The sequence below is a fragment of the Miniopterus schreibersii genome, assembly GCF_964146895.1.
Source record: "Miniopterus schreibersii genome assembly, chromosome: 6".
In the NCBI taxonomy this organism is placed as follows: Eukaryota; Metazoa; Chordata; class Mammalia; order Chiroptera; family Miniopteridae; genus Miniopterus; species Miniopterus schreibersii.
The window spans coordinates 3,078,313-3,102,631 of record NC_138107.1 but is presented as its reverse complement, the minus strand read 5'-3'; the positions used below and the strand labels follow the sequence as shown (position 1 = coordinate 3,102,631).

Genomic DNA, 24,319 nt, shown 5'->3' with positions numbered 1-24,319 from the left:
AGGCGAACTACGAATCCCAGGGTGCCTCGCGCCCGACCGTGGTGTCGCGAGGCTCCTGAGGAAAACGCTCGGGGCGGGCCGCAGCAAGGCGCCACCGGAAGCGGAAGCTCAGTACTGCGTCCTGGGCGGGGGAGTCTGGGAAATATTGTTGTGCTATCCGGGGATCTGGGGCCCGAGAGGAGGTGGGGTAAGGGACGAGGCTGGCTGGGTTGCTTCCTGCCGCTCCTCTCACAGCGAGGCCCCGGCGAGCGCCTGCCTAGGGGACTAACCTCATCCCCAGCCAATCCGCCGGGTCCTATCGCTTGGCCAACCCCTTTCCCGAGCGAGGCGCGCACTGGAAACCTCCGACGGGGCCCATGTTTCACCCTGGGGGCCGGCTTCGTGCTGAGGGACCTGGGGGGGGAGGTGCCGCGCTGAGCTGGGCGGTGTGAGAAGGGGGCGACCCAGTGCGCTAACCTGAGGTGGTGCCAGCCATTCTGCTGCTCGTCCCTTTGCACTTCTCCATTTCCTCTTAGGGCTTGAATGGGGCCTTCTGCGGGCGCTGAGTGCGACCTTCAAACCCTGGTTGGAGTAGTGGTGAGGGGCAGCGTGACGTTATTTCATTTCACAGCTCTGGGCACTCCCTAGGTTTCCCTCTGCCTCCCTAGGGCCTTTCTTAACCCAGAGAGTGGTTTCCCAGCTCCAGAAAATGAGCTCAGAGCCGGGGGCCACGTTGAGGGAGGCGAGGGGCATTGTGGGGCGTTATGTAAAAGCTGGACCCCAACTGACAGATCCTCCTCTGTCCTCGAGCTACCTAGGCACGTGGCGCTTTGCGAGAATACTGTTGGAAAGGTTCCAGGGCGGGAAACAACCAGGTGCCTTCTGCACGCCTGCGCCCTTAAGTAATCCTTGTGTGTTTTTTCCCAGCCACGCATGCGTCTTTGAATAGCCTGGTTATTTGATTACCTGAACTCCTTTGCGGAGAGCAGCGCCATTTTGCAGTACCGAAGCTACAAGGCATCATCACAGACTGCAGCCTTCCACAAATCTGCTTCCTGTCAAGTTTTTTGCTCGAGAGGATGACACCCGAAATCCGATCGAGGAAGATTTAAAGGGCCAGGCTGGTTGCTTTTCTTAATTGTACGTATTACAAAGTGATAAGGTAGTATCAGAAAGAGGCTGTTACTATTTATTGTTGATGAGGTCGAGAGTGGGGGTGGAAATCAAGACCTCTGGGCAACTGCTTCATAAAGTTTTGTATTTTTTAAAAAATATATCTTTACTGATTTCAGAGAGAGGAAGGAAAAGGGAGAGAGAAAGAGATAGAAACATCAATGATGAGAGAGTCATTGATTGGCTGCCTCCTGCACGCCCCGGACTGGAGATCGCACCCGCAACCCAGCATGTACCCTGACTGGGAATGGAACCATGATCTCCTGGATCCTAGGCCAATGCTCAACCACTGACCCACACCTGGCAGAGCTGTTTGTCTTTACTAATGGGCATGGTCTGTTATTATAGGGTTCCCTGTTTTTCCACGTGATCTATTGCCCTTAGACCCTGTAGGAATTTAGATTGTGGTGTCACCCTGGGGGTGGGAGAGGTTTTTTGACTCTAAGGTTACTTTCCCTCATCCCAGCAGGTCTCTGGAGTAACCAGAACCACCCAGGAGTTGGCTTGCTGGTCTCCTCTTCCCCTTGCCGGTCTCATTTTCACAGCTCTCCCAAAACCATGTCCAGGCCCTCCCTCATCACCTTCACCCCAGCCACAGACCCCAGCGACCTCTGGAAAGATGGGCAACAACAGTCACAGGCTGAAGAGCTGGAGCCTACTCTGGATGGGGCTGCAGCCAGGGCTTTCTATGAGGCCTTGATTGGAGACGAGGGCAGCACCCCTGAACCTCAGAGATTGCAACCTGAGCCTGCCAGTGAGAGAAAGAGGAAGAAGAGAAGAATGATGAGAAAGGCTGCAGCAGGAGCATCAAGGGGACATGGACAAAGGAGATCCCTTGAGGCTGAGGACAAGATGACTCATTGGATACTGAGGGCAGCCCAGGAGGGAGACTTGGCAGAACTAAAAAGGCTGTTGGATCCCCATGAGGCTGGGGGAGCTGGAGGAAATATCAATGCTCGGGATGCCTTCTGGTGGACCCCCCTGATGTGTGCTGCCCGAGCAGGCCAGGGGGCCGCTGTGCGCTATCTCCTGGGCCGGGGGGCTGCCTGGGTCGGGGTCTGCGAGCTGGGTGGCAGGGATGCTGCTCAGCTGGCCGAAGAAGCAGGCTTCCCTGAGGTGGCCCGCATAGTCAGAGAGAGCCACGGAGAGACGAGTCCAGAGAACAGGTGAGGGGAAACGTTTGCTCATGCCTATCTTTCAGTGCGTTCTTCTCTCCCTAGCCACTCCATACCAGCAAAGAGCTGAAGGGTTCTCTTCCCCATCTCCCAGTATAGATAGATAAGGCAGTGTACTAGAACGGTTATGAACATGAGCTCTGTGGGTTTAAATGCTAATACTACTTGGGCAAGCAACCTAATGTCTATGTGCCTCAGTTTCCTTACCTGAGAAATGGCAATAAGAGCACCTTTCTCATAGGGTTAGGATTAAATGGGTTAGTATATGTCAAGTGCTAGAACTACTTTCTACATAGTAAGCACTATATAAATATTAGTTACAGCCACTGTATTTCTCCTTCGCACAAGAGCCTTGTGAGGCCAGGTTACCATCTCTTCTTCCAGCTATTCCCCTTTGGTCCTCCATTGCTAAGTGGGGAGGAAGGCAACTTGTTCCTTAGACTGGAAAGACTCTATCCTTGCCCTCCCCAACCCTTCCCCTGCCCTCAATCCTTTCTCTTCTTCCTCTGCAGGTCCCAATCCCCCTCCACCCAGTACTGTGAGACCTGTGATGCCTACTTCCAAGACTCTAACCACCGCACATCTACTGCTCACCTGCTGTCACTGTCCCAGGATCTCCGGACTCCCAATCTGCACTTTGGGATGCCCACCTCCAGCCCAGGCTTCAAGCTGCTGCTTAGAGGGGGCTGGGAGCCTGGAATGGGGCTGGGACCCCAAGGAAGGGGCCGTGTCAACCCCATCCCCACTGTCCTCAAGAGAGATCAGGAAGGATTAGGGTACAGATCAGGGCCCCAACCCCGAGTCACACACTTCCTGGCTCAGGATACCCGGGCAGTAGCGGGGAGAGAGAGAGTCCCTCAGGCAACCACACTGAGCAGGAGGGAGGAGAGAAGGCAGAAGGAGAAGGACAAGGCCTGGGAGCGGAATCTGAGGATGTACATGAACCTTGAGTTTTGACCTTGGCAAGGTCTGACCCTGATCTGCTGCTGAAGTCTGAGCTTGGGCCTCTGACATGGGTACTTTGGCTTACATTTCCTGGGTTCTACTCAAGTCCCAGACACTCAGATTTTTATCAATAGACCCTACCTTTGGGAGAGAGGCTGAGAGTTGTGAAATAAATCAACCATCTCACTTTTTTGTATTTTATTTTTAAAATATGTATTGATTTCAGAGAGAGAAAGAGGGAGAGAGAGAGAAACATCGATGAGAGAAACATTGATGGGCTGCCTCCTGCACTCTCCCTACTGGAGATTGAGCCCACAGCCCAGGCATGTACCCTGATGGGGAATAGAACCAGTGACCTCCTGGTGCATGAGAGGATGCTCAACCAACTGAGCCACACTGGTGTGTTTTATTCTCTTTACTGGAAGGTGTAAACAAGTCTGGGGGAAGCCAAACAAGTCTGGGGGCCACATGCAGGGGCCACATGCAAGTGCCACCTGAGCCATAAGGGGCAGCCTCTCCAGGTGGCACATAGGGTCACCTCCCTGCCAGTCTGGTTCACTGTCAGGTCCTAGCCCTTGCCTGGAGCACCCCACCTCTTCAAACCCCAGACAGGATCTGCCTAGCTCTATGCAAGTCTCACCTCTGCCAGGGACTGTCCCCCTTACCGTTTCAGCCAAGTGTATGCTATGCTTAGAAAAGGCCTGAGAGTCCGGCCCGGCATGGCTCAGCGGTTGAGTGTCAACCTAGGATCCAGGAGATCGGGGTTCGATTCCTGGTCGGGGTTGCGGGCTGCAGCCAATCAATGACTCATCACTGAGGTTTCTATCTCTCTCTCCCTCTCCCTTCCTCTCTATGAAATCAATAAAGATATATTAAAAAAAAAAAAAAAAGGCCTAAGAGATATTCGCAACCTTCCAGTTGTTCCCAGCTGCAGGGGGAGAGGGCCATATGGTCAAACAGTGCACAGTGATAGGGGAAAGCAGGGCAGCCTCACGGGTGATGAGAGTGGGTACGGTCTTGTAGAAAGAGGCCAGTGTGGTGGGAAGGCCTAAGACGATCCAGCCTGTACTGTTAGCCCACTGGCACCAGTACTCTGGCCTCTCAAATCTACACTTGAAGCCAAGGTTCTTATATTTCACTACCTGAATTTCTGAAGGCAGGAAGCACATCCTATTCGTCTATACTTGTTTTTCCCACACCTCTCTCTTCCCCTTGGGCTGCTGGTACCAGGTGCCAGGCAAATGAAATTCAGCTTCAAACCCAGGAAGTAAAATCTGCAGGGAGGGGCAGGGAACAGCTTTCTTTTCCGGAAAAGCCTTTCGTAAGCCAGGGTCACGAAGACGAGCGGTGGAAGGTGGAGAACCCGGCAGGGGGCTAACCGGGTAGGCGAGTTCAGGGCAGCGCTGGTGCCCGCGCGCCCCCTGGGCGACGGAAAAGGGTACTGGGTTAGTGCGCAGACCCCGCGGCCCTGACGTCGGCGGGCGGCGCGCTGGCGGCGCGGGGCGGGCCGTCCGCGGGCCCCTCCCCGCGGGGGCGGGCTCCGTCCTGCGGCCCGCGGGCAGCTGCTGCTGGGCTCGGCGGCTCCGGCGGCTCCGTGAGGCCGCGGCCCCGACGCCGGGCCCTGGAGGGCCCGCAGCCCACGGCTCCCGGACGCCTGGGGACCCAGACAGGTCCGCTCTTTGCCTCGCGACGGGATCTCCGAGGACGTCTTTGGCCCGACCTTTCTGAGGCCGCGTCTCAGCTGCGCGCCTGGGGCCCATCCGGCGCTCAGTAGGACTCAACCCTAATTCAAGGGATGAACCCGCGGGCTGGCGTCCGCTGGGCACCTTCCCCACCCTCCAGTAGGAGACTTCGTACTCATCTCCCTTAAACCAGCGGTTCAGGACCCTACATCGGGAGCACCGCCCGGGCGACCTTCCTTCCTTCTTGGACGGAGCACCGCCTCTCCAGTTTTGGGGGCACCTTGGGGCGTGGTCTTGGTGAGTGAAACTTGGTGTGCTGCTTGCTGGGAAGGAAACCCGGAAACGGAGGACACTGTCGGGGTGACTCAGACCTTGTCAGATCCTGAGACTTGGAGTGTGTGTGTGTGTGTGTGTGTGTGTGTGTGTGTGTGTGTGTGAATGAATTTGGATGTACGTCTGAATTCAGAGGACTCACCAAGCGGGTACCTGCTCTTCTGTGCCTGAACAGACTCTGGCTTCTGAGGAGACCCTCAGCTTCACCTGAGCAGTGCCAGGAAGCGGCCTCAGAATTTGGGGGCTCATTACGCACTCCAACCATGTTCCTGCGACGGCTTGCTGGCTGGCTACCTCGCCCTTGGAGTCCCCGGAAACCCAGGCCTGACATGCCCACCCCAGAACCCCGACGGGTGGACAGCTCCTCTGAGAATTCAGGGAGCGACTGGGACAGTGCCCCAGAGACCATGGGAGATGGGGGGCCACCCCAGAGGAAGGACTCAGGAGCCCGCAGGAGTTCTGGGACTGCTCCACAACCAAGCTGGGAGCCCCAAGTTGAGCAACTGGGGAGCAAAAGAATGGATTCCCTCAAGGGGGGTAAGACTGGCACCAGCACTCAAGAGTCAGGGATACTGCAGGCTGCAGAGGCCATTCCCAAAATGGGATGGGATCCTGTGGACTCCAGGAGATCTGGAGTGTCTCCTGAAGGGGGACTGAGTCCCCCTGGGCCTGAAGCGCCAGTGGAGAAGCCTGGCCGGGGTCAGAAGCTGCTGGGCTGGCTGCAGGGGGAACCAGGCGGGGGAGTAGGGGCTCCCTCGAAGTACCTGGGGGGCCGAGAGGAGTGTCTGCAGATCTCCACCAACCTGACCCTGCACTTGCTGGAGCTGCTGGCATCAGCCCTGCTGGGGCTGTGTTCACGGCCACTGCGGGCAGCCTTGGACACGTTGGGCCTGAGTGGGCCGCTGGGCCTCTGGCTGCATGGGCTGCTGTCCTTCCTGGCTGCCCTGCATGGGCTCCATGCTGTGCTGAGCCTGCTTACTGCTCACCCCCTGCACTTTGCCTGCCTCTTTGGTCTCCTACAGGCCCTCGTGCTGGTTGTCAGCCTCCGGGCGCCCACTGGGGATGAGGAGGCCACTGATTTGCAGGGTGATAAGCTGGAGAGGGAGGGTGAGGAGCAGAGGGGAGAATCAGGAAAGAGGCCGTGACCTCAAAAGTGGGCGTGACCCAGCCCCTCCCCCATTAGTGGGGTGGGAGGAAGGGTGAAGACAGTATGGCCTTTAAAAGGAGAGAAGGGGGTATGGCCAGATTGTAAGCACAGGGACCTCAGGGATGGGGAAGAAACCCCAGAGTATGAGGGCACCATCCCCCTCACACCCACAGGAGAGAACAGCTGCTCAGGGTGTCTGGGTTTGTGGATAGTGGGGGCATAGCCCTTGAATTCACCAGCTGTTATTACTTTTTGATTTTACATTTCTCCCACCTTCAGTTTTTCCCCCCACCTTCACTTTTTAAAAGCAAAAGCAAAACAAAAGTAGTGGAGGAGAATAAAGACCAAAGGGTCCTCTCTACCTTTCACGACTCCCCAGGGACAGACAACTCTGGCTGGGTAAGAGGGTGCTTGGGAGACCCAAGGGGTCCCTTGGATCTTAGGACATCTAGGGTAGCAAAGAGCTGCTAGGTGGGTGGATTTGGGGTCCAGATGGGGCACACAAGTAACAGAGAGCCTGCAGGGACGATGTGGGTGTTCCTAGGAGCCAGAAGGAGTGGGGATGGGGCAGGTGGTATTGGCAGGAGGGCTGTCTCAGGGGCTGGCAGCCCGGACTGGCAGTGTGGGGAAGCACTGGAGCTTGCAGTCCCCGTGCAGGAGTTAGGGGTTGCTCACTCAGCAATAAATCACTGTGTCACATCAAATCCTAAATATACCACTACAAAAATTGAGTTACTGCCACTCAGTGTCCTTCCTGATGCCGTCCAGCTAGGGGTTAAAATGGTAGAAGATTCAGGGGGAGTTTTGAAATGGGAGTGGGATTGGTGTCTGGAGACAAACCCCAACATCAGATGATAATTGAAAAATCATCTTTATTACTCTTGAAAGGGCGTCTCGCGCTTCTCTTCTCCCCCACCACAATCTTAGCTCCCACCAAATACGTCTGGGGGCACAGATGAAGCCACAGGTCAGTTACTGGATGGCTTGCAGGTCTCTGGTGGGAGGAGGGAGAAAAGAAGAGGGTGGAAAGGAAGGAAATCCAGGGAGCGAAGCAAGGTTGCTAATAATGCATTCCCTCATTCTTCCCGTGTCAAAGAAGGGGTCTCTGAGGCCTATTTCCCTCCGCATCTGACTCTGCCCCTTTATCCACTGCAAACTCTCCATTAGCCCACAGCCCATCCTGGCTCCCTCTGGCGCCATCACAACCTGTAACACAAATGGAGGTGTGAACACAGCCACTCTGACAATGTCAGCTTTTGGTCCTGCCCTCTGGTGACATCACTTGAGTCCCTTTCATTCAGCACCTGCAGAAGACTTGATGAGTCCTAGTTCTCTTCTGTGGGACTTTACCCCCTTACCTTGTTTCCTGGGAATCAGTAAGAAGGCCTTGGAGTCCAGGCAGGAGGTCAGGGACTGGAATTCCTCCACACACTTCTTGGGAGGGTGTGGTGAGCGATCTGGAAGGGCACAGCAGGGCCAGGCTCATCAAAGCCTCTACTTAGCAATGCCCCTGGTGAGGATCTCCTGGAAGAACCCAGCCCTTCCTGGAATGGTTCATGGGGCCCAGAGTGAGGGGCTCTCCTACCCCTCCTGTGTTTCCTTCCAACCCATCCTGCCTCGACTCCTCACTCACTGTAGAGGAGGAAGCGCTGGTAGCCCTGGCCTGTCTCCTTCAGCATAATTCCACCTGGGCATGAACTGGAGAAGAGCTTGGTCTTCATGTCGGGGCGACCTGTCAGGATGGGTTGAAGGGAAGTGTGAGGACAGAGATGCAAAACCAAGCAAGCCAGGGGACTTGGGGAGAGGAAGTGCTGGAGAGAACCAACCTTCAGTTCTGAGATCTGTGCTCCCCTCTGTCAGGTGGTAGATCCATTCCCGGGGCACACAGGACCCAGTTTTCCTGCAGAGGTGATGGTGGCAAGGAGGAAAGACTGAGTGACACCCCAACCACACAGTACCAACCTTTATTCTCTTTTATTCCTTCTTGAAGCCAGGGTCACCTTGGATTTCAAACTACCAAGGGATGGTTAGGCCCATCTCTCTCTAGAGGAAAACTAATAGAGCCATTGAACTCAGTGGGCCAAGAACAGTGGATAAGCCAAAGAGCACAACTCTGAGGGAAGGTGCTCACATTTTGGGCAGAGACTGTACCTATTGGTATCTCTGCCTCCTCACCACTCACGTGCGGATGGTAGCACGAAGCTGGAGCTGCATGGGGGCAGAGCCCGCAGCCATGTTGAAGACAATATTGTCCACAGGGTCAAAAGTCGCCAACTCCTCCTTGGTGGAAGCTGCCCCTGCGATAAAATACCACTGGCCCAAGTGGGGCTCTGGGAACTGGAAAGACAACAAGGGGAGCAGAAGAGGGTGGGTCCCACTATAGGATCCATCCAACCTCTTTGTCAGGACAGCAAGACTTAGGGGTGGAGGTACTGGCTGCCTTTTTCCAACTGGGGCTTAGATCCAATGACAGGGAGTCATTAAATGACTTTTCCTCTTTGCCTGCCTCGATAGCCTGAGTAACGCCCCCACCTCCCCAAGTTCTACCATGTCTCCACCTTGATGGCCACAGCACCAATACTTTTTTACTGTCCTTGCTTCTATCATCACAATATTCACATCCTCTTCCTTCCCTTCACAATGTGGCTTCTGGTCATTCTAGGCCACCCACTCAAGTTCCTCAGAGCCCCCCCGTAAGCTTCCCCCATTCTCAGTCCATACCTCTTTACCATCCACTCCTTGAGTTGTCAGTTGACTGTGCTCAGGGCACTGGTAGATGGAATTAAGGAGAATGCCGTAGAGGTAAAGCAGAACTCCCCAAATTTGGTGGAACATCTTCAGGCAACGGGGAGCTGGTACTCTTCGTGGAGTGGCTGGTGTCTTAACTATTCTCTCCCCCCACTGTCTGCTCAATCCACTCTGCTTCCAGCCCCCTTGCCTTGACCTTTGACCCTTTCACCTGCTAATGAGTAACTTCTGCCTTGTTTTCCAAACATGGATTACTTACAGTGTTTGGCCCTCCCCAACCCCCCTCTGTTCTAGATGCAGCCACTCACAATACATCCTGGCATGTCCAGGGTTTTTTGGGATTTACCAGGAGAGCTGAGCCCTCCAGGTAGAGCCGGTGGTCTGAGCTGGATATCTGTGTTGTGCAGCATTGAAGAGAAGTAGATTGATTCATTCATTCACTTAGCAAACTGTTTTGAGTCCCAGCTGTTTGCCAGGAATTGGCTAAGCCCTGGGGACATAAAAATAAGACACAGCCCCTGGCCTTGAAGAAGTCAAAGGAAAATTAGCTGTATAAACAAATCATTGCAATGCAACTTGCTAAGTGCTGTAAGACAGGTATGAACCAGGTAGTGGGGAATGGCTGATGAGTGGCTTTTTCTGTTTATAATTAGGGAAACAATATGTACATCATCCAGAAAAGCTCACTGACACACACACAGCTCGTTCTCTCAAAGTTTATTACTATGAGTAAGAGACTACATAATCTAGTAGTTAAAGAGGACAGACACTGGTGTTGGCCGAGTGGGTTCAAACTCCACTTATTAATAAAATGATCTCTATGCCTGTTTTTTCATCTATAAAATGAGAAAATCATCAATCTCATAGGTTTAAGAGATAATGCATATAAAGTCCTTTGCAAAGGCCTATACATGGCAAGTCCAAAGTAAATACTCACTGAAATTAATAATGCTTGTTTAGCGATTATTAGTTTCCAGTGCGTAATACATTCTTAAATAATAGGAGGTAAGGCAAGAATTGTCAAGAGGCAGTCATTGGATAGTGCTACCTGGCTGGAGTAGTTAATGAAATGAAAGTTGGTGTGTGTTTTTTAAGTGTGTCTTTACTGATTTCAGAGGAAGGGAGGGAGAGAGAAACATCAATGATGAGAGTCATTATTCAGCTGCCTCCTGCACGCCCCCTAATGGGGATCCGAGCCTGAATGGGGCATGTGCCTTTTCCAGGAATTGAACTGCAGTTTCCTGGATCATAAGTTGATGCTCAACTGCTGAGCCACACCAGCCTGGGGAAAGGTGGGGCTTTCTTAACCGTATGTAACTCACAGACTGCAAAAAAAACCCCAAAAAACTGTCCAGAGATGTGAGGCTTAAGACTTAGGGTATATGAGGGTTCATTATACTATTCTACTTTGGGGTATTGTTTGACACTTTTTGTAATAAAACACTAAAAAAGGTACTGAGGCAGTAAAGTATAAATGCGTGACTCAGAGGAGCCTGGTAGGCCTGGATTTGTCAGTTCGCCGGGTGTAATTACTATATAAAGTGCATGTAGCAACTATCTCAGATGTTGAAAGGCTTTTAAACATGACAGTACGTAGAACCCTGACAAAATTGACTGGCACGAACTAAGGGCTCACTGAACAGGTGCATATCAGAACTCTTAGCTGAAACAGTATTCGGACCTGGGTATAAACAAAGAATCCCAGAAAGGCTGGGCACCGGAGCAGCGGCAGGTATGGCTAGAGGCCTGGCAGCGGAGAGGGGCCGAGGGCGGGGGTGAACGCAGCAGAGGCTTCTGGACCTCGGCCTGCAGAAGCCCTATGGCTATGGCGGTCCCTTCAATTCCCCACGGTCAGTCCTGTGTTTCGGTCGGGTTGGCCTTCATTTGCTCTCAATTCCCAGACTCGGAGGCGCCTTTTTTTGGACAAAAGTCGTGAAAGATAGTAAATCCTCTAGCTTCTCAAAAATTTGGCGTGTCCTCTCGACCGCTCACCGCCAGTGAGGAACATGGCGCCCACACTCCGCAAAAGGCCCACCGGACAAAACCGAAATTTGGCCCAACGACACGACCACACGCCCGACAGCTCGCGAACCGGCCCCAACCGCCTAAGCAAAGGGCGACTTCCGGAGTCGCCGGAGGGGTGGCGCGGCGAGGGCCTGAGTGAGAGGAAGACAAAATTTTAGGTGGCCAGGACAGTGCCGCCTCAAAGTCTCTCTCGGCCACGACTTGAACATAGATTAACCAGGCGCATCCCCAGTCCCCAAACTCCAAGATCCATATAACCGTCCAAAGTTTCTTGAGGCCGTCATGGAGTGTCATCTGGTAATTTTTTTCAGGCATTTAGAGTGGACGCCTCAATGTCCTATGGCTCTCGCGCGCGCAAGGAAGAAACGAAGAGCACCAGCGAGGGTGGGGCGGTGCCTAAATGTGTACGCATGCGTAATACGACGCACGCAGACGCAGTTCGGTCCCCTGGGCGACGGCGGCGGCTCCTCGGGGTACTCGGCTCCCTCCCATCTAGGCCGACCCCGGCCCATCTCGCCCTCAGGAGCTCACTGTTTGGGGCCGTGGACTTTCTTGTCGTGCCCCACGAAAGTGAAGCTTGGGGACCTGGGGGGAGCCGGAAGTTCCGCCTCGCGATCTCCAAATATTATCGGGGAAACGGAAGTCGCCGTAGGTGGCAGGTTGGAGGTGACCGGAAGTGACGGCACCGTGGGGAAGTCGGGGGTGGAGCCGCCGGGTTGTGTGTACTTGATGTGTGTTGGTTGCGACGCTTTGCTGGAGCACCGAAAGAAGGCAGAAGAGGGGGGCAGTCAGCTAGCGGGTCTGGCCCCCCGTGAGTGTCCTTCATTTTGGGTCTGTCGTGAGTTAAGCGGGCTCAGTGGGCGTGGCGCGCGTGCGCGAAACCACTTTCTCCGCGGAGTGTAATGCGACCCCCCCCTTTCTCGCGTTGTCCCAGGGTTCATGGGGCCCTTCTATCGCGACTGGTGGTGACACTGGAATCGTGCTTCCTTCCTTCCCTGCTACCTAGCCGGAGTGGCCCACTCTTGTGATTGGCATTGTGGAGCCCCTCCTACCTCCCGTCCCCCAGCTTCCTTCGCCGTCAGTCTCCTGCCCTTCGCGTTTCTTTCCCTGTGCCCCGGAATCAGAAGGGGGATGGGGGCGGGTGTGTGTGTGCTCGTGTGGGAGAAACTCTAGGCATTGGGGCGGAGGCTCAGGCCCGGGAGGCTTCTGGGTATATAAAATCTGCTCTGGGCGACAGTGGGCCTCTCTCCTTCCATTCTTCCTTAGAGAGCTGTAGGCCATGGAGCCCAATAATAGTACCAGTACAACTGTGGAGGAGCCTGACAGCCTGGAGGTGCTGGTGAAGACCCTGGACTCTCAGACTCGGACCTTTATTGTGGGGGCCCAGGTGAGACCCCAGTACTTCTGGAAAACCTCCATTAACTTTTTCTCTTGTAGGCCCTTAGCCTGAAAGAACAACCTATTTCCTGGTCAATTTCTTTGTCATTGATTTCTTTGTTTATATTCTAGACAGAACATTTTTTCATGTTCTTTGTTGAGTAAGAAGGTATGGTTTCTATTGAATGAGCTAGATTTTGTTCTGCCTTCCTCCACCTCAATAGAACTCAATGCAGAGGGAAATATGGAGGAAGGAGGAATCTGTATGCCATCATCATGAGTGAACCCCAGCTCAAATGGATAGACATGGCTCCTGCTTTTGGGAAAGGAAACAGAACACACAGACCCCAAACGCAAGTGTGTCTTAAAAATTGGTCAGGTCTATACTGTGTTTTTAAAGGTGAGAAACCAGAGCCTGTAATGCAGGTAGAGCCCTAATAGACTGTTGAGTGGAGTCACCAGTATTTGTGGCATAATTTGAATCTTGAGCTTAACAGCATGGGCACAACTATCTGTGTCATTACTCCTGTAATACTGGGAGACAAAACCATGAGGGGTTGGTCCATGGTTTTTAAAACATGACATTACATGTATTTCAGAAAACCATATAGGCTTTTGTGATTAGGTGTATGAAAACAGTCTGAATCTTTCCAAGAGTGAGTTACCTAGTTAGGGAAAATGTTCTTTTTGATCCTTCCTCCCTCTCTTCTTGGTTGAGGCTTTCTTCTTTAACCTGATTGTCCGTCCCATCTTCCTTGTCATTGCTTTTATCTTTGAGACTAGAGTTGTATCATTTTGTGTTTAGGGAGTAGTATCTTTAGACACACATTCCCTTGGGAGCCAGGCAGGGGAGTTAACAAAACGTCAGTTGGCTTTTCTGTTTCTCAGCCATGTAATTTTCTCCTAGGCCTGGAACTGAACTTCGTTATGTTTGTCATCAGTATTTTGACAGGAGTTGTCTTAGTTTTGGGCTTTGCACAATAATTACCTCACAATCAAGACAAATGGATAGTGATTTTATGATGAGATGTTTATCTTTACTTTTTTAATCCTCACCCGAGGATATTTTTTCCATTGCTTTTCAGAGAGAGTGGAGGGAGAGAGAGAGAGAAAAAAACATGGATGTGAGAGAGACACATCAATTGTTGCCTCCTGAACATGCCCCAACCATGGCTGGGGATTGAGCCTGTAACTGAGATATGTGCCCTTGGCCAGAATCAAACCTGGGACTCTTCAGTTCACGGGCCGATGCTCTAACCACTGAGCCAAACCGGCTAGGGCATGATGAGATCGTTTTTACCCCTCACTCACACAAGTCAGTTGTCTTTCCTCTGTCCTTCCTCTTCCATTTCCTAATACCTGTTTGTGTCCCTTCTTTGCAGATGAATGTGAAGGAATTTAAGGAGCACATTGCTGCCTCTGTCAGCATCCCCTCTGAGAAACAACGGCTCATCTATCAGGGACGAGTTCTGCAAGATGATAAGAAGCTCCAAGAATACAGTAAGGGGGTGGGGGAGACAGGTCAGAGTTCGAGGCAGCTGTCCAGAGGGATGAGCTGAGACCATGGGTTTACCTGATCGTATAATGTTTGGGTGTGCATCTTTTTTTTTTTTTTTTTTTCTTCCAGATGTTGGGGGCAAGGTTATCCACTTGGTGGAACGCGCTCCTCCTCAGACTCAGCTCCCTTCTGGGCCATCTTCTGGGACAGGGTCTGCCTCAGCCACCCATGGTGGGGGACCTGCACTTGGTACTCGGGGGCCTGGGGCCTCTGTTCATGACCGGAATGCCAACAGCTATGTCATGGTTGGAACCTTCAATCTTCCTGTAAGCTTGTGTTCCACATGGGGTGGTTTTTTGTGGGGAAGGGTAGTTTTGGTGTGGTAGCAGCTGAGAGCTCAGTATGTAGATTGGGTTTGGAGGGCCTGTGGTCTGCTAATGGCCTCAGTCTTGAGAAAAGGGTGGGTCTCCAGAGAATGAACTGGAAATGTGGGGGCCTTAGTATTTGGCTTCTCCCAGAGCAACTTCCCTTACCCTTTCCCCAGAGTGACGGCTCTGCTGTGGATGTTCACATCAACATGGAACAGGCCCCAGTTCAGGTATCATGGGGCCTGGGAGGGTCAGGGAAGGGGATCTGGGAGAAGGAGGCCATGAGGTGGGATTGGACTTGGCTGAGGAGATGCTGGGACCTGGTTCAGTAGGCTCTGGAACCTGTGGCTTTATTTCAGATTTGCCCTGATCTTCCCTCTCTTATTGTAGAGTGAACCCCGAGTACGGCTGGTGATGGCTCAGCACATGATCAGGGATATACAGACCTTACTATCCAGGATGGAGGTAAGTGGTCTGTCACTCTCTCCCCATCCTCCCTACCCCTTGTCTCAGTTTGGGGGTGAAGGCATGACTGGCCGCTTCCTTTCTAATCTAGTTTCTTCTCTGCAGTCTTTATTCTTTGGGCAGAAAAAGTATCTATATGAGACTATCTTGTCCCTTTCAATCCTCTTGGTGGCTGGTGTCTGCGAAGTTTGTTTCACACTTGTCAGATAACTCTCATGGCATCTTTTTTTAATTAAAGAAGGATTTCATGCTTTGGAATTTCTTTTTCTTTACCTTTTATTGATTGGTTTTGGAGAGGAAGGGAGAGAGAGAGAAACATTGGTTTGTTGTTCCACTCATTTATGCATTCGTTCGTTGATTCTTTTTTTTATCCTCACCTGAGGATATTTTTTCCGTTGCTTTTCAGAGAAAATGGAAGGGAGAGACAGAGAGAAACATGGATGTGAGAGAGACACATCAATTGGTTGCTTCCCATACATGCCCCGACCAGGGCCGGGGATTGAACCTGCAACTGAGGTATGTGCCCTTGGCCGGAATCAAACCTGGGGCCCTTCTGTCCACAGGCTGACGCTCTAACCACTGAGCCAAACCGGTCAGGGCTTTTCATTGATTCTTGTATGTGCCCTGACTGGGGATTGAACCCGCAACCTTGGCGTATTGGGAGGATGCTCTAACCAACTGAGCTACCTGGCCAGGGCCTTTAATAGTTTCCTTTCTTTTTTAAAACATATTTTTATTGATTTTAGAGAGAAGAAGGGAGAGAGAGAAACAACAATGAGAAAGAACCATTGATTGGCTGCCTCCTGCACATCCCCTACTGGGGACTGAGCCCGCAACCTGGGCATGTGTCCTGACTGGGAGTCAACCAGTGACCTCTGGGTGCATGGGATGACACTCAGCCAACTGAGCCACACTGACCAGGGCAGGGCCTTTAATTTTTTGAGTATGGTATTTGATGCTGGTATGTACTTATTTCATTAGTTTGTGCTATGTGTGTTTTCTGTAGTTTTTCCTTTTCTTGTGGAGCTTAGGAAACCATAATCCCTACTTTTTTTTAGTAGTTCATCTGTAAGAATTTCATGTTTATTGTGCATCTGATTTGTCTAAGTCTTATACTGGTTGCTAGGGAGTCAAAGATACAGATGCAAAGCCTTGCCTTCAGAGTACTTTGTCCACTCAGTCTCCTTTGACCTGAGCAGTCCTCTGCAGCAGTCTTATCCTGCCTTTGGTACCCTGACTTTCCCCTACCTTCAGTGTCGAGGGGGGCCCCAAGCACAGCACTATCAGCCACCTGCACAGACACCAACTGTGGCCCCGGAGCCAGTAGCCTTGAGCTCTGAGACATCAGATCCAGTTGAAAGTGAAGCGCCTCCTCGGGAGCCGATGGAGGCAGAAGAAGTGGAGGAACGTGCCCCAGCTCAGAGCCCGGAGCTCACCCCTTCTGGCCCAGCCCCAGTGGGTCCAACACCTGCCCCAGAGACAAATGCACCCAAGTGAGAGATGGAGGGCACCTTTGGGAGGGGGTTTGGGATCCTGAGTGGAGAATGAGGACCAGGAGAGGGGTGATGGGGAAGGAAGGGTTGCTTGGAGGTCTTATGTGGAGGGTTCATGTTGGGGTCATGGAGGGGCTCTGGAGTAGGTAAAGGAGGTTGGGACTGGGTGGCTGAGCTGCACTGCTCTCTCTGGGGCAAGGAAAACCAAATGCTGCTCCCTGATCAAGATTCTCTCCCCTGAGTTCACAGAGGCTCCATCTCTTTTATTAGAGTTAGTATCTCGCCATTGTAGGTGCAGGGTTGTGCGGTGGGGAGGGTGGAAGCGGTTTATCTTTCTTTTCCCATCTTCCCATGGGTGGGGGTAAAGAACAGGCTCTGCTAGTCCAGGCAGGGATTGGGCCAGGGTTCTGGGAGGCCAGGGAGAGACAGCAGATGTGGTCCCTGTCAACTGTGAGGTTGGGAAGCCGAGGAAAGCCTTGGCTCACTGCCTCTTGGTGTTCCCCACAGTCATCCTTCCCCTGCGGAGTACGTCGAGGTGCTCCAGGAGCTCCAGCGGCTTGAGAGCCGCCTTCATCCCTTCTTGCAGCGCTACTATGAGGTTCTGGGTGCCGCTGCTAGCACAGACTACAACAACAATGTGAGCCCGCCCACCCCCTCACCCCAGTTCTCTCCAAATGGAACAGGCTGACATACACATCTATCTCTCCCCCGAAAAAGACATTGTCGGCAGGATGATGATTCCTCCCTAGACTCGCAGCTATCTTTTATTTCTTTTCAGGGTAATCTTTGCAGTCCCCACTCTCTTTGTATCCCTCAGTCCCCTGAGTTACTTAGCAAGTTAATAAAATAAGGGAGATTATTAGCAAGTTAATTTAGCAAGTTAATAAAATAAGGGAGTAGGTGATGACATTCGTTTACTGTAGGGTGTGTTTTAATAGGGAACTACATGTAGGCAATAGAATTTTGCAAAGATTTGGTCTCTGTGGACCCTTCCAAGGTTATACCTAAAGGTTTAGAGAATGTGATGTTTTCAGAAGATGTTACTTTGGTTAGCGAGGTGGATTCCAGCCTGATGTTTTCTGCCTTTTGTGTGTTTCTTTTTGCCCTTTGCCTTTCTGTGTCTTGCCTGGGGCTATAGCAAGAGGGCCGAGAGGAGGACCAGCGCTTGATCAACCTGGTGGGGGAAAGCCTGCGGCTGCTGGGCAACACCTTTGTGGCGCTGTCTGACTTGCGCTGCAATCTGGCTTGTGCACCCCCACGACACCTCCATGTGGTCCGGCCTATGTCTCACTACACCACTCCCATGGTGCTCCAGCAGGCAGCCATTCCCATCCAGGTGGGTCGGGGCGAGCCTGGCCTGAGGGGTAATGGAGGGCTGTTGGTGGAATGACCCAGGATAGCTATTGCGCTTGAAGGAGGTTAGAAGGGGAGGAGGCTTTGGAAACACGTAGTGATAAAGGATACCGGAGACTTTAGAATATGTCATGGGATGGTGCTCTGGGTTAGGCTTTTGTGTTTTTCTCACTTCTGCCCCACCTGTCTGTGTTGTACAGATCAATGTGGGGACCACTGTGACCATGACTGGCAATGGGACTCGGCCCCCCGCGACTCCCAGTGCAGAGGCATCTCCCCCTGGTTCTGGGCAGGCCTCGTCCCTGGCTCCCTCTTCTGCGACTGTCGAGTCAACTGAGGGGACGCATCCCCCAGGGCCCGCCCCCCCCCCGACTGCCAGCCACCCGAGGGTCATCCGGATTTCCCACCAGAGCGTGGAACCCGTGGTCATGATGCACATGAACATTCAAGGTGAGTTAGGGTCAGTAGAGAAGAGCAGCACAGTGAGGGAGGCTTGGTGCTTGGGAGTGAGGGAGTGAGGGTGGGGAAGGGGGAGGCCAGGTCTGCTGGTGGTAGCAGAAGGATCAGAGCAGAGTGTGTGGGGGGGTTGAGGGGGGTGGGGGGCAGCAGGAATGGCAGCAGGCGTTCTAGGCAGGAATGGGGTCCGAAAGGACTCTGATCTCAGGAGGATACTGTCAGGCCTTGGCCCTAATTGTCTTAGGCCCACTCTCTCTGTCTCTCTTCCCAGATTCTGGCACACAGCCTGGTGGAGTTCCGAGTGCTCCCACTGGCCCCCTAGGAACCTCTGGTCATGGCCAGACCCTGGGTAAGAGTGAGGGCATCAGAGCAGGCTGAGCTCTGGGTAGAGAAGGGGTAGGGCCAATTGGGTGGGTTGAAGGGGTCCAGGTTCAAGGTTACATCAGACCCGCCCCCCAGGCTCCACCCTCATCCAGCTGCCCTCCCTGCCCCCTGAGTTCATGCACGCCGTCGCCCACCAGATCACTCATCAGGCCATGGTGGCAGCTGTTGCCTCCGCGGCCACAGGTAATGACCTGGAAAGGGAGGCCTGGGAGGGGGGCCATGGTCCATGGTGGTGGGTGTAGTCTGCTGGCGGGCATGGGCCCAGCCCTCAGCCCTCTTTGGTCTCTCCCTTGTGCCACACACAGGACAGCAGGTGCCAGGCTTCCCAGCAGCTCCGACCCGGGTGGTGATTGCCCGGCCCACACCTCCACAAGCTCGACCTTCCCATCCTGGGGGTCCTCCAGTCTCAGGGACTTTGGTGAGTAAGGGTGGGAGGGTTTCGGTGGAGAGATGTCTGGGGAGGGAGTCCTGTGGTGGGGTATAGAAAGGGCAGGGCCAAAAACCTCCCACTTTCTCAGCAGGGTGCTGGCCTGGGTACCAATGCCTCTTTGGCCCAGATGGTGAGCGGCCTTGTGGGGCAGCTTCTTATGCAGCCTGTGCTCGTGGGTGAGTCCTTGTTCTTCACTGCCTCATGATGAGATTGTCATGGCTCTGAAGGCTGACCCTCCTTCCTTGGCCCTCATGGCGCCTCCCAGTTCTCGCTGTAGTCCCTTTATTCTTGCCTTCCCGCTGGAAGACGGGAATGGAGGTGCTGCGGCGTCTCGTTTCTTTTTAGATTTCAACTTGCTGCTTTTGTTCCCTACAGCTCAGGGGACCCCAGGAATGGCTCCACCTCCAGCCCCTGCCACTGCTTCAGCCAGTGCTGGCACCACCAACACGGCCACCACAGCTGGTCCTGCACCTGGGGGGCCCACCCAGCCTCCACCCCCTCAACCCTCCACCGCAGATCTGCAGTTCTCTCAGCTCCTGGGGAACCTGCTAGGGCCTGCAGGGCCAGGTGCTGGAGGGCCTGGCATGGGTTCTCCCACCATCACCGTGGCGATGCCTGGTGTCCCTGCCTTTCTCCAGGGCATGACTGACTTCTTGCAGGTGAGTGGCTGGCTTGCTCTTTGCCCTTCCTCTCCTTGCCCAGCCAGGCACTGGTGCCTTGTTGCAATTATTTCACCACCGGAAAGGAACCCTGGGATTCACGGACTCTGACTCCCCCATTTTAGAGTTGAGGAAAATGGGGTTTAGAGCATTCGTGCTACTGCTTTCTGACCTAACTCATTCAGAGGGAGAGGGGCAGCTGCTTGGCTTACTCTGCGGCTCAGTAACTGCCCATGCATATTTTTCTGTAAGGAGTCTAGACCAGAACAGAGCTTCCCATCTTCCATACCCCTTCTGGTTTGTACCCTCCTGATGCCTTTTTATGTCCTTGTCCCCATTCTCACGTCACATTCTGTTCTTTATTTCTTCTCTGTTTGCCAGGCAACACAGACGGCCCCTCCTCCCCCTCCCCCACCCCCACCTCCGCCTCTGGCCCCAGAGCAGCAGACCATGCCCCCACCAGGGTCCCCTTCTGGTGGTGCAGGGAGTCCTGGAGGCCTGGGTCCTGAAAGCCTGTCACCAGAGTTTTTCACCTCAGTGGTGCAGGGTGTGCTGAGCTCCCTGCTGGGCTCCCTGGGGGCTCGGGCCGGTAGCAGTGAGAGCATCGCCGCATTCATACAGCGCCTCAGTGGGTCCAGCAACATCTTTGAGCCTGGGGCTGATGGGGCTCTTGGTGAGCATGAGGGGGGGGTGCCTTGTCCTTGTCCAGGAAAGGGCAGCCAGTGGAAGGTAGATGATCTGTGTGTAGGGGTATAGCCCAGCTGGTATGAGGGTGGTGGTCTGGGGTGGGTGGGCCGGTCAGGTGGTAAAGACCACTGCTAAATTCTGTCCTGTCCACAGGATTCTTTGGGGCCCTGCTCTCTCTTCTGTGCCAGAACTTTTCCATGGTGGATGTGGTGATGCTTCTCCACGGGCATTTCCAGCCACTGCAACGGCTCCAGCCCCAGCTGCGATCCTTCTTCCACCAGCACTACCTAGGTGGCCAGGAGCCCACACCTGGTAACATCCGGGTAAATGAAGACCTGGGCTCCAGAGCTGTCCTCCCCCCGCCTTCAGTTCCTTATTCCTCACTCAGTGTATCTGTCACCTGTAACCTATGACTGTCCCAGCCCAAGCAGTCTTGGGCTTGTTTGGAGTGGAGGGGGAAGTGTCTTGAGGGCTGGGACTTGAATTTAAACCTGTGTTGTTCCTCCCCCCCTGCCTCCATAGATGGCAACCCACACATTGATCACTGGGCTGGAAGAATATGTTCGGGAGAGTTTTGTGAGTAACCCTTCCCCATCCCATCCTCTCCTGGGTGTGGTAGGATAGCTTGTTTCTACTGCCCCCTCCACTCTGTGTCTTGGGGTTCCTGATTTTTGGTTCCTTGTGTGTTTTGTCTCTCAGTCTTTGGTGCAAGTTCAGCCAGGTGTGGACATCATCCGGACGAATCTGGAATTTCTGCAGGAGCAGTTCAATAGCATTGCTGCTCATGTTCTACACTGCACAGGTCAGGCCGCCCGGGTCCAGGGAGTGGGCGTGGTGATGTGCAGGGCTGCGGATGCCAGCACTCCCTCCTTACGTATCGCCCACAGACAGTGGATTTGGGGCCCGTTTGCTGGAGTTGTGTAACCAGGGCCTGTTTGAATGCCTGGCTCTGAACCTGCATTGCTTGGGGGGACAGCAGATGGAGCTAGCTGCTGTCATCAATGGCCGAATTGTAAGCACCACCCAGCCCCAGATCCCGAGCCTTTTGTTTCCTCAGGTTTCCATTCTCTTAGGTATCTTGCAGTTTTCATTTTTCTTCTCCAAACTGCCATCCTTTATCCTTTGAGACCTTTCAAAAGCTGATTGAGGGTTGTGTGTTTGAGTCTGCTTTCTGCCCCTCAGCGTCGCATGTCTCGTGGGGTGAATCCATCCTTGGTGAGCTGGCTGACCACTATGATGGGATTGAGGCTTCAGGTGGTACTGGAGCACATGCCTGTAGGCCCAGATGCCATCCTCAGATATGTTCGCAGGGTTGGTGACCCCCCGCAGGTAAAAGGACCTGATGATGGGCTGTGGGGTCAGGGGACTTGAGGGAACTAGAGAGATTTGAGGCCCTTTTGTGTTCTCTCTTCAATTTTACAGCCACTTTCTGAGGAGCCAATGGAAGTTCAGGGATCAGAGAGAACTTCCCCTGAGCCTCAGGTACTAGGGGGAGGTTGAGGGGCCAGAGAGAGTGGAGGTCTGGGGGTGGAGGGGCCAGGGAGTGTGGAGGTCTGGGGGTGAGAATTCTCTCTCTTCCTGCTGTCTGACTTGCAGCGGGAGAATGCTTCCCCAGCCCCTGGAACAACAGCAGAAGAGGCTATGTCCCGAGGTCCACCTCCTGCCCCTGAAGGGAGCTCCCGAGATGAACAGGATGGAGCTTCAGCTGAGACAGAACCTTGGGCAGCTGCAGTCCCCCCAGTAAGTGTTAGGTGATTGGTGGGCCAAGGCAGTGGAAAGTTGTGGCAGTTACTTTCTAATCATCTTTTCTTTCCCAGGAGTGGGTCCCTATTATCCAGCAGGACATTCAGAGCCAGCGGAAGGTGAAACCCCAGCCCCCCCTGAGTGATGCCTACCTCAGTGGTATGCCTGCCAAGAGACGCAAGGTGGGTTTGCCTCTTCCCTGAGGATCCCTCTTTCTCCAAATTCCTGTCATGCTTAGAATTAAACTGAGCTTGAAGGAGTTCTTTCTAGTTTAATTGATGGGGAAACCTTTCTGGGACTCAGACTTGCTCATGGTTGCTCCATTAGTTAGTCTGTTTGCCAGCAGCCTCGTCATCCCGCAGCTGCCTAATTCCGTGACTAGGTCCATTTCCTTATGGTGGGCTTCCTTTTGTGGACCAGCTAGCTTTGAATGCTGGATGGATTGACCCATCTTGCCCTTCTTGTTTTGAAGAGCAAGTCCAACACATTTAAATGCTGTTTTTGGCCAGAGCCAAATAGTATTAGGAAGGCATTTCTGCCGGTAAAACCACACGTGGACTATTTCCCTTCTCTCCCTAGCGTGGAGGCTGGTTGGCTCGTGGAGAGGGTGAGCTGGGTGGTGGCACTGGATCTGACGTTGATCCTCTTTTCCCTCCCAACCCCGTCCCCCAGACCATGCAGGGTGAGGGCCCCCAGCTGCTTCTCTCAGAGGCCGTGAGCCGGGCAGCTAAGGCAGCCGGAGCTCGGCCCCTGACAAGCCCCGAGAGCCTGAGCCGGGACCTGGAGGCACCAGAGGTTCAGGAGAGCTACAGGCAGCAGGTGCCCCCACCTTGAAGCAGAATAGGGATGGTCTAGTGGGAGGGGTTGGGCTAGGGCCCCTCTTCCTCAGATCCCTTCAGAGATGAACTGGTTAGTCTGTGGCTACCACTTAATGTTTTTAAGGTGTTTCCCCTAGTGGCATATGGGAAGGCTCAGTGATGCCTTATTGGGCTACTGACAATGTGTAGCTGGTGGGGAAGTATTAGTTCTGAGGGATGGCCTTGCGTGCTTGCTGGGATCCTAGGGGCTTGGCCAGTGCTCCTCCAACCTGCTTGCTCTCTTTTTCTAGCTCCGGGCTGATATACAGAAGCGACTGCAGGAAGATCCCAACTATAGCCCCCAGCGCTTCCCTAATGCCCATCGGGCCTTTGCTGAGGATCCCTAGCTCTTTGCCTGCCCTCATCGGGGACCATTTTCCCCCTCTTCCTTCACAGTATTTAAGAAATAAAAGTCAGATTTTCCTGGCCCCCTTGTCTGTAAATTGTGTTAAGTAGACTGAGCCCCTTCATCTTCCCTGAACTTGACTTTTAAAAATGAATAATCCCTAGGGCAGCCAGCTTTGACCATGTCCCCGGGAGCAAAAGTGCACTAGCACGTTCCCTGTTCGCACAGCACACAATGTGCATTTTGGACAGTTGCGTTTTCAATTAATTTTGCATGCAGAAGCATTTTGCATGTAATACCCAAGTTCCAGGTGCATGCCAGGAGAGGACTCTCAAACTGTCCAGTAAAAAACACGTAATTCCCAAGCAGCAGCAGCCATACAGCTCAACCAAGATTGACCAATACTAGAACTTGTTTACCCAGTTCAGGGAGCCCACTGTTCACATGGTTGAATGTCAAGTCCATGACAGCTATAGAGGCACAGTTTGTAGATGGGACCAAAGTGACACGTGGCTACAAGTTCTTCATTCCTCCTTTTGAGATGCAGTTGCTGTCCCCTGCCCCACTTTAGCTTGCCTCTGGGCCAACATAAAGTGGCCGACACACTCAAAGTCCAGGCCATAAGCTTTGAAGGTTCCACTAGGATCTGCAATACTGTCTCATGGGCAAAAGAGCTCTGATGACTCCTAGAACATCTTGCTGGAGGAGTCACATGGCCACTGGTTGACAAGTCCAAATGCCCCACCAAGGCCCCAGACACATGAGGGAAGCTCTATGGGACCAGCCCAGCTGTCAGCTGCAGACTAACCAATTGACTTAACTGGCTGGCACAAAAAGATTTGCCTAGCAGAGCCCAGCTCTAATTCCTGGCGCACAAAACTTGAAAGATACAATAAAATGGTTAAGTTGTGAAGAAGTTAGGAAAAGATCACTGGGGATAAGTAGCAATTAGTTTCCGACTGAACCCACTCAACGGATTACTTGGCACTGTATTAT

The 24,319-nt window shown here is 53.2% G+C and overlaps 4 protein-coding genes across 43 annotated transcripts; 3 read left to right on the top strand and 1 right to left on the bottom strand.

The window, feature by feature from the left end:
- The first annotated feature begins 94 nt into the window (after positions 1–94).
- GPANK1 (G-patch domain and ankyrin repeats 1) lies at positions 95–4,147 on the top strand. Of its 4 annotated transcripts, none has more exons than XM_081139679.1 (4): positions 95–182; positions 907–1,119; positions 1,619–2,318; positions 2,840–4,147. In XM_081139679.1, the coding sequence occupies exons 3-4, from the start codon at positions 1,711–1,713 to the stop codon at positions 3,282–3,284; spliced, it is 1,053 nt and encodes a 350-aa protein (XP_080995805.1). In that variant the 5' UTR covers positions 95–182; positions 907–1,119; positions 1,619–1,710; the 3' UTR covers positions 3,285–4,147. The 4 variants fall into 4 exon arrangements, with proteins under 4 accessions (XP_080995805.1, XP_080995803.1, XP_080995804.1 ...); XM_081139677.1 differs by having other exon boundaries at positions 125–576; XM_081139678.1 differs by having other exon boundaries at positions 133–187.
- Positions 4,148–5,468: 1,321 nt separating this feature from the next.
- On the top strand, positions 5,469–7,165 carry LOC308558286 (uncharacterized protein C6orf47). Its single transcript, XM_081139807.1, has one exon. The coding sequence runs from the start codon at positions 5,551–5,553 to the stop codon at positions 6,430–6,432; it is 882 nt and encodes a 293-aa protein (XP_080995933.1). The 5' UTR covers positions 5,469–5,550; the 3' UTR covers positions 6,433–7,165.
- Positions 7,166–7,288: 123 nt separating this feature from the next.
- APOM (apolipoprotein M) lies at positions 7,289–9,349 on the bottom strand. Its single transcript, XM_081139808.1, has 6 exons — positions 9,156–9,349; positions 8,617–8,771; positions 8,261–8,334; positions 8,068–8,166; positions 7,793–7,891; positions 7,289–7,428 (listed from the first exon to the last, which is right to left on the bottom strand). Exons 1-6 carry the CDS (start codon positions 9,267–9,269, stop codon positions 7,403–7,405), a joined length of 567 nt encoding a protein of 188 aa, XP_080995934.1. The 5' UTR covers positions 9,270–9,349; the 3' UTR covers positions 7,289–7,402.
- A 2,238-nt stretch (positions 9,350–11,587) lies between these two features.
- BAG6 (BAG cochaperone 6) lies at positions 11,588–23,404 on the top strand. 37 transcript variants are annotated; one of them, XM_081139788.1, is made up of 26 exons: positions 11,634–11,855; positions 12,474–12,594; positions 13,967–14,084; positions 14,212–14,408; positions 14,627–14,680; positions 14,841–14,915; positions 16,170–16,408; positions 16,916–17,045; positions 17,547–17,744; positions 17,962–18,211; positions 18,489–18,566; positions 18,677–18,784; positions 18,907–19,019; positions 19,120–19,207; positions 19,407–19,690; positions 20,072–20,363; positions 20,531–20,700; positions 20,900–20,953; positions 21,077–21,179; positions 21,265–21,389; positions 21,560–21,706; positions 21,800–21,859; positions 21,974–22,117; positions 22,195–22,302; positions 22,793–22,939; positions 23,229–23,404. In XM_081139788.1, exons 2-26 carry the CDS (start codon positions 12,487–12,489, stop codon positions 23,322–23,324), a joined length of 3,486 nt encoding a protein of 1,161 aa, XP_080995914.1. In that variant the 5' UTR covers positions 11,634–11,855; positions 12,474–12,486; the 3' UTR covers positions 23,325–23,404. The 37 variants fall into 37 exon arrangements, with proteins under 37 accessions (XP_080995896.1, XP_080995918.1, XP_080995914.1 ...); XM_081139801.1 differs by having other exon boundaries at positions 11,634–11,873; positions 19,123–19,207; XM_081139798.1 differs by having other exon boundaries at positions 11,796–11,873.
- Positions 23,405–24,319: the final 915 nt, after the last annotated feature.

Excerpts from the sequence above, each read along its gene's own strand:
- APOM (XM_081139808.1), bottom strand. The coding sequence starts at position 9,269 with ATGTTCCACCAAATTTGGGGAGTTCTGCTTTACCTCTACGGCATTCTC. Across the intron at positions 8,167-8,260 it reads CACAGATCTCAGAACTGAAG|GTCGCCCCGACATGAAGACC; the intron begins GTTGGTTCTCTC and ends CCATCCTGACAG. Across the intron at positions 7,429-7,792 it reads ACTGATTCCCAGGAAACAAG|AGACCTGCAAGCCATCCAGT; the intron begins GTAAGGGGGTAA and ends TCCTCCCACCAG.
- GPANK1 (XM_081139679.1), top strand. The coding sequence starts at position 1,711 with ATGTCCAGGCCCTCCCTCATCACCTTCACCCCAGCCACAGACCCCAGC. Across the intron at positions 2,319-2,839 it reads GAGACGAGTCCAGAGAACAG|GTCCCAATCCCCCTCCACCC; the intron begins GTGAGGGGAAAC and ends CTTCCTCTGCAG.
- BAG6 (XM_081139788.1), top strand. The coding sequence starts at position 12,487 with ATGGAGCCCAATAATAGTACCAGTACAACTGTGGAGGAGCCTGACAGC. Across the intron at positions 14,681-14,840 it reads TGGAACAGGCCCCAGTTCAG|AGTGAACCCCGAGTACGGCT; the intron begins GTATCATGGGGC and ends CTCTTATTGTAG. Across the intron at positions 21,390-21,559 it reads CTGTCATCAATGGCCGAATT|CGTCGCATGTCTCGTGGGGT; the intron begins GTAAGCACCACC and ends TCTGCCCCTCAG.
- LOC308558286 (XM_081139807.1), top strand. The coding sequence starts at position 5,551 with ATGTTCCTGCGACGGCTTGCTGGCTGGCTACCTCGCCCTTGGAGTCCC.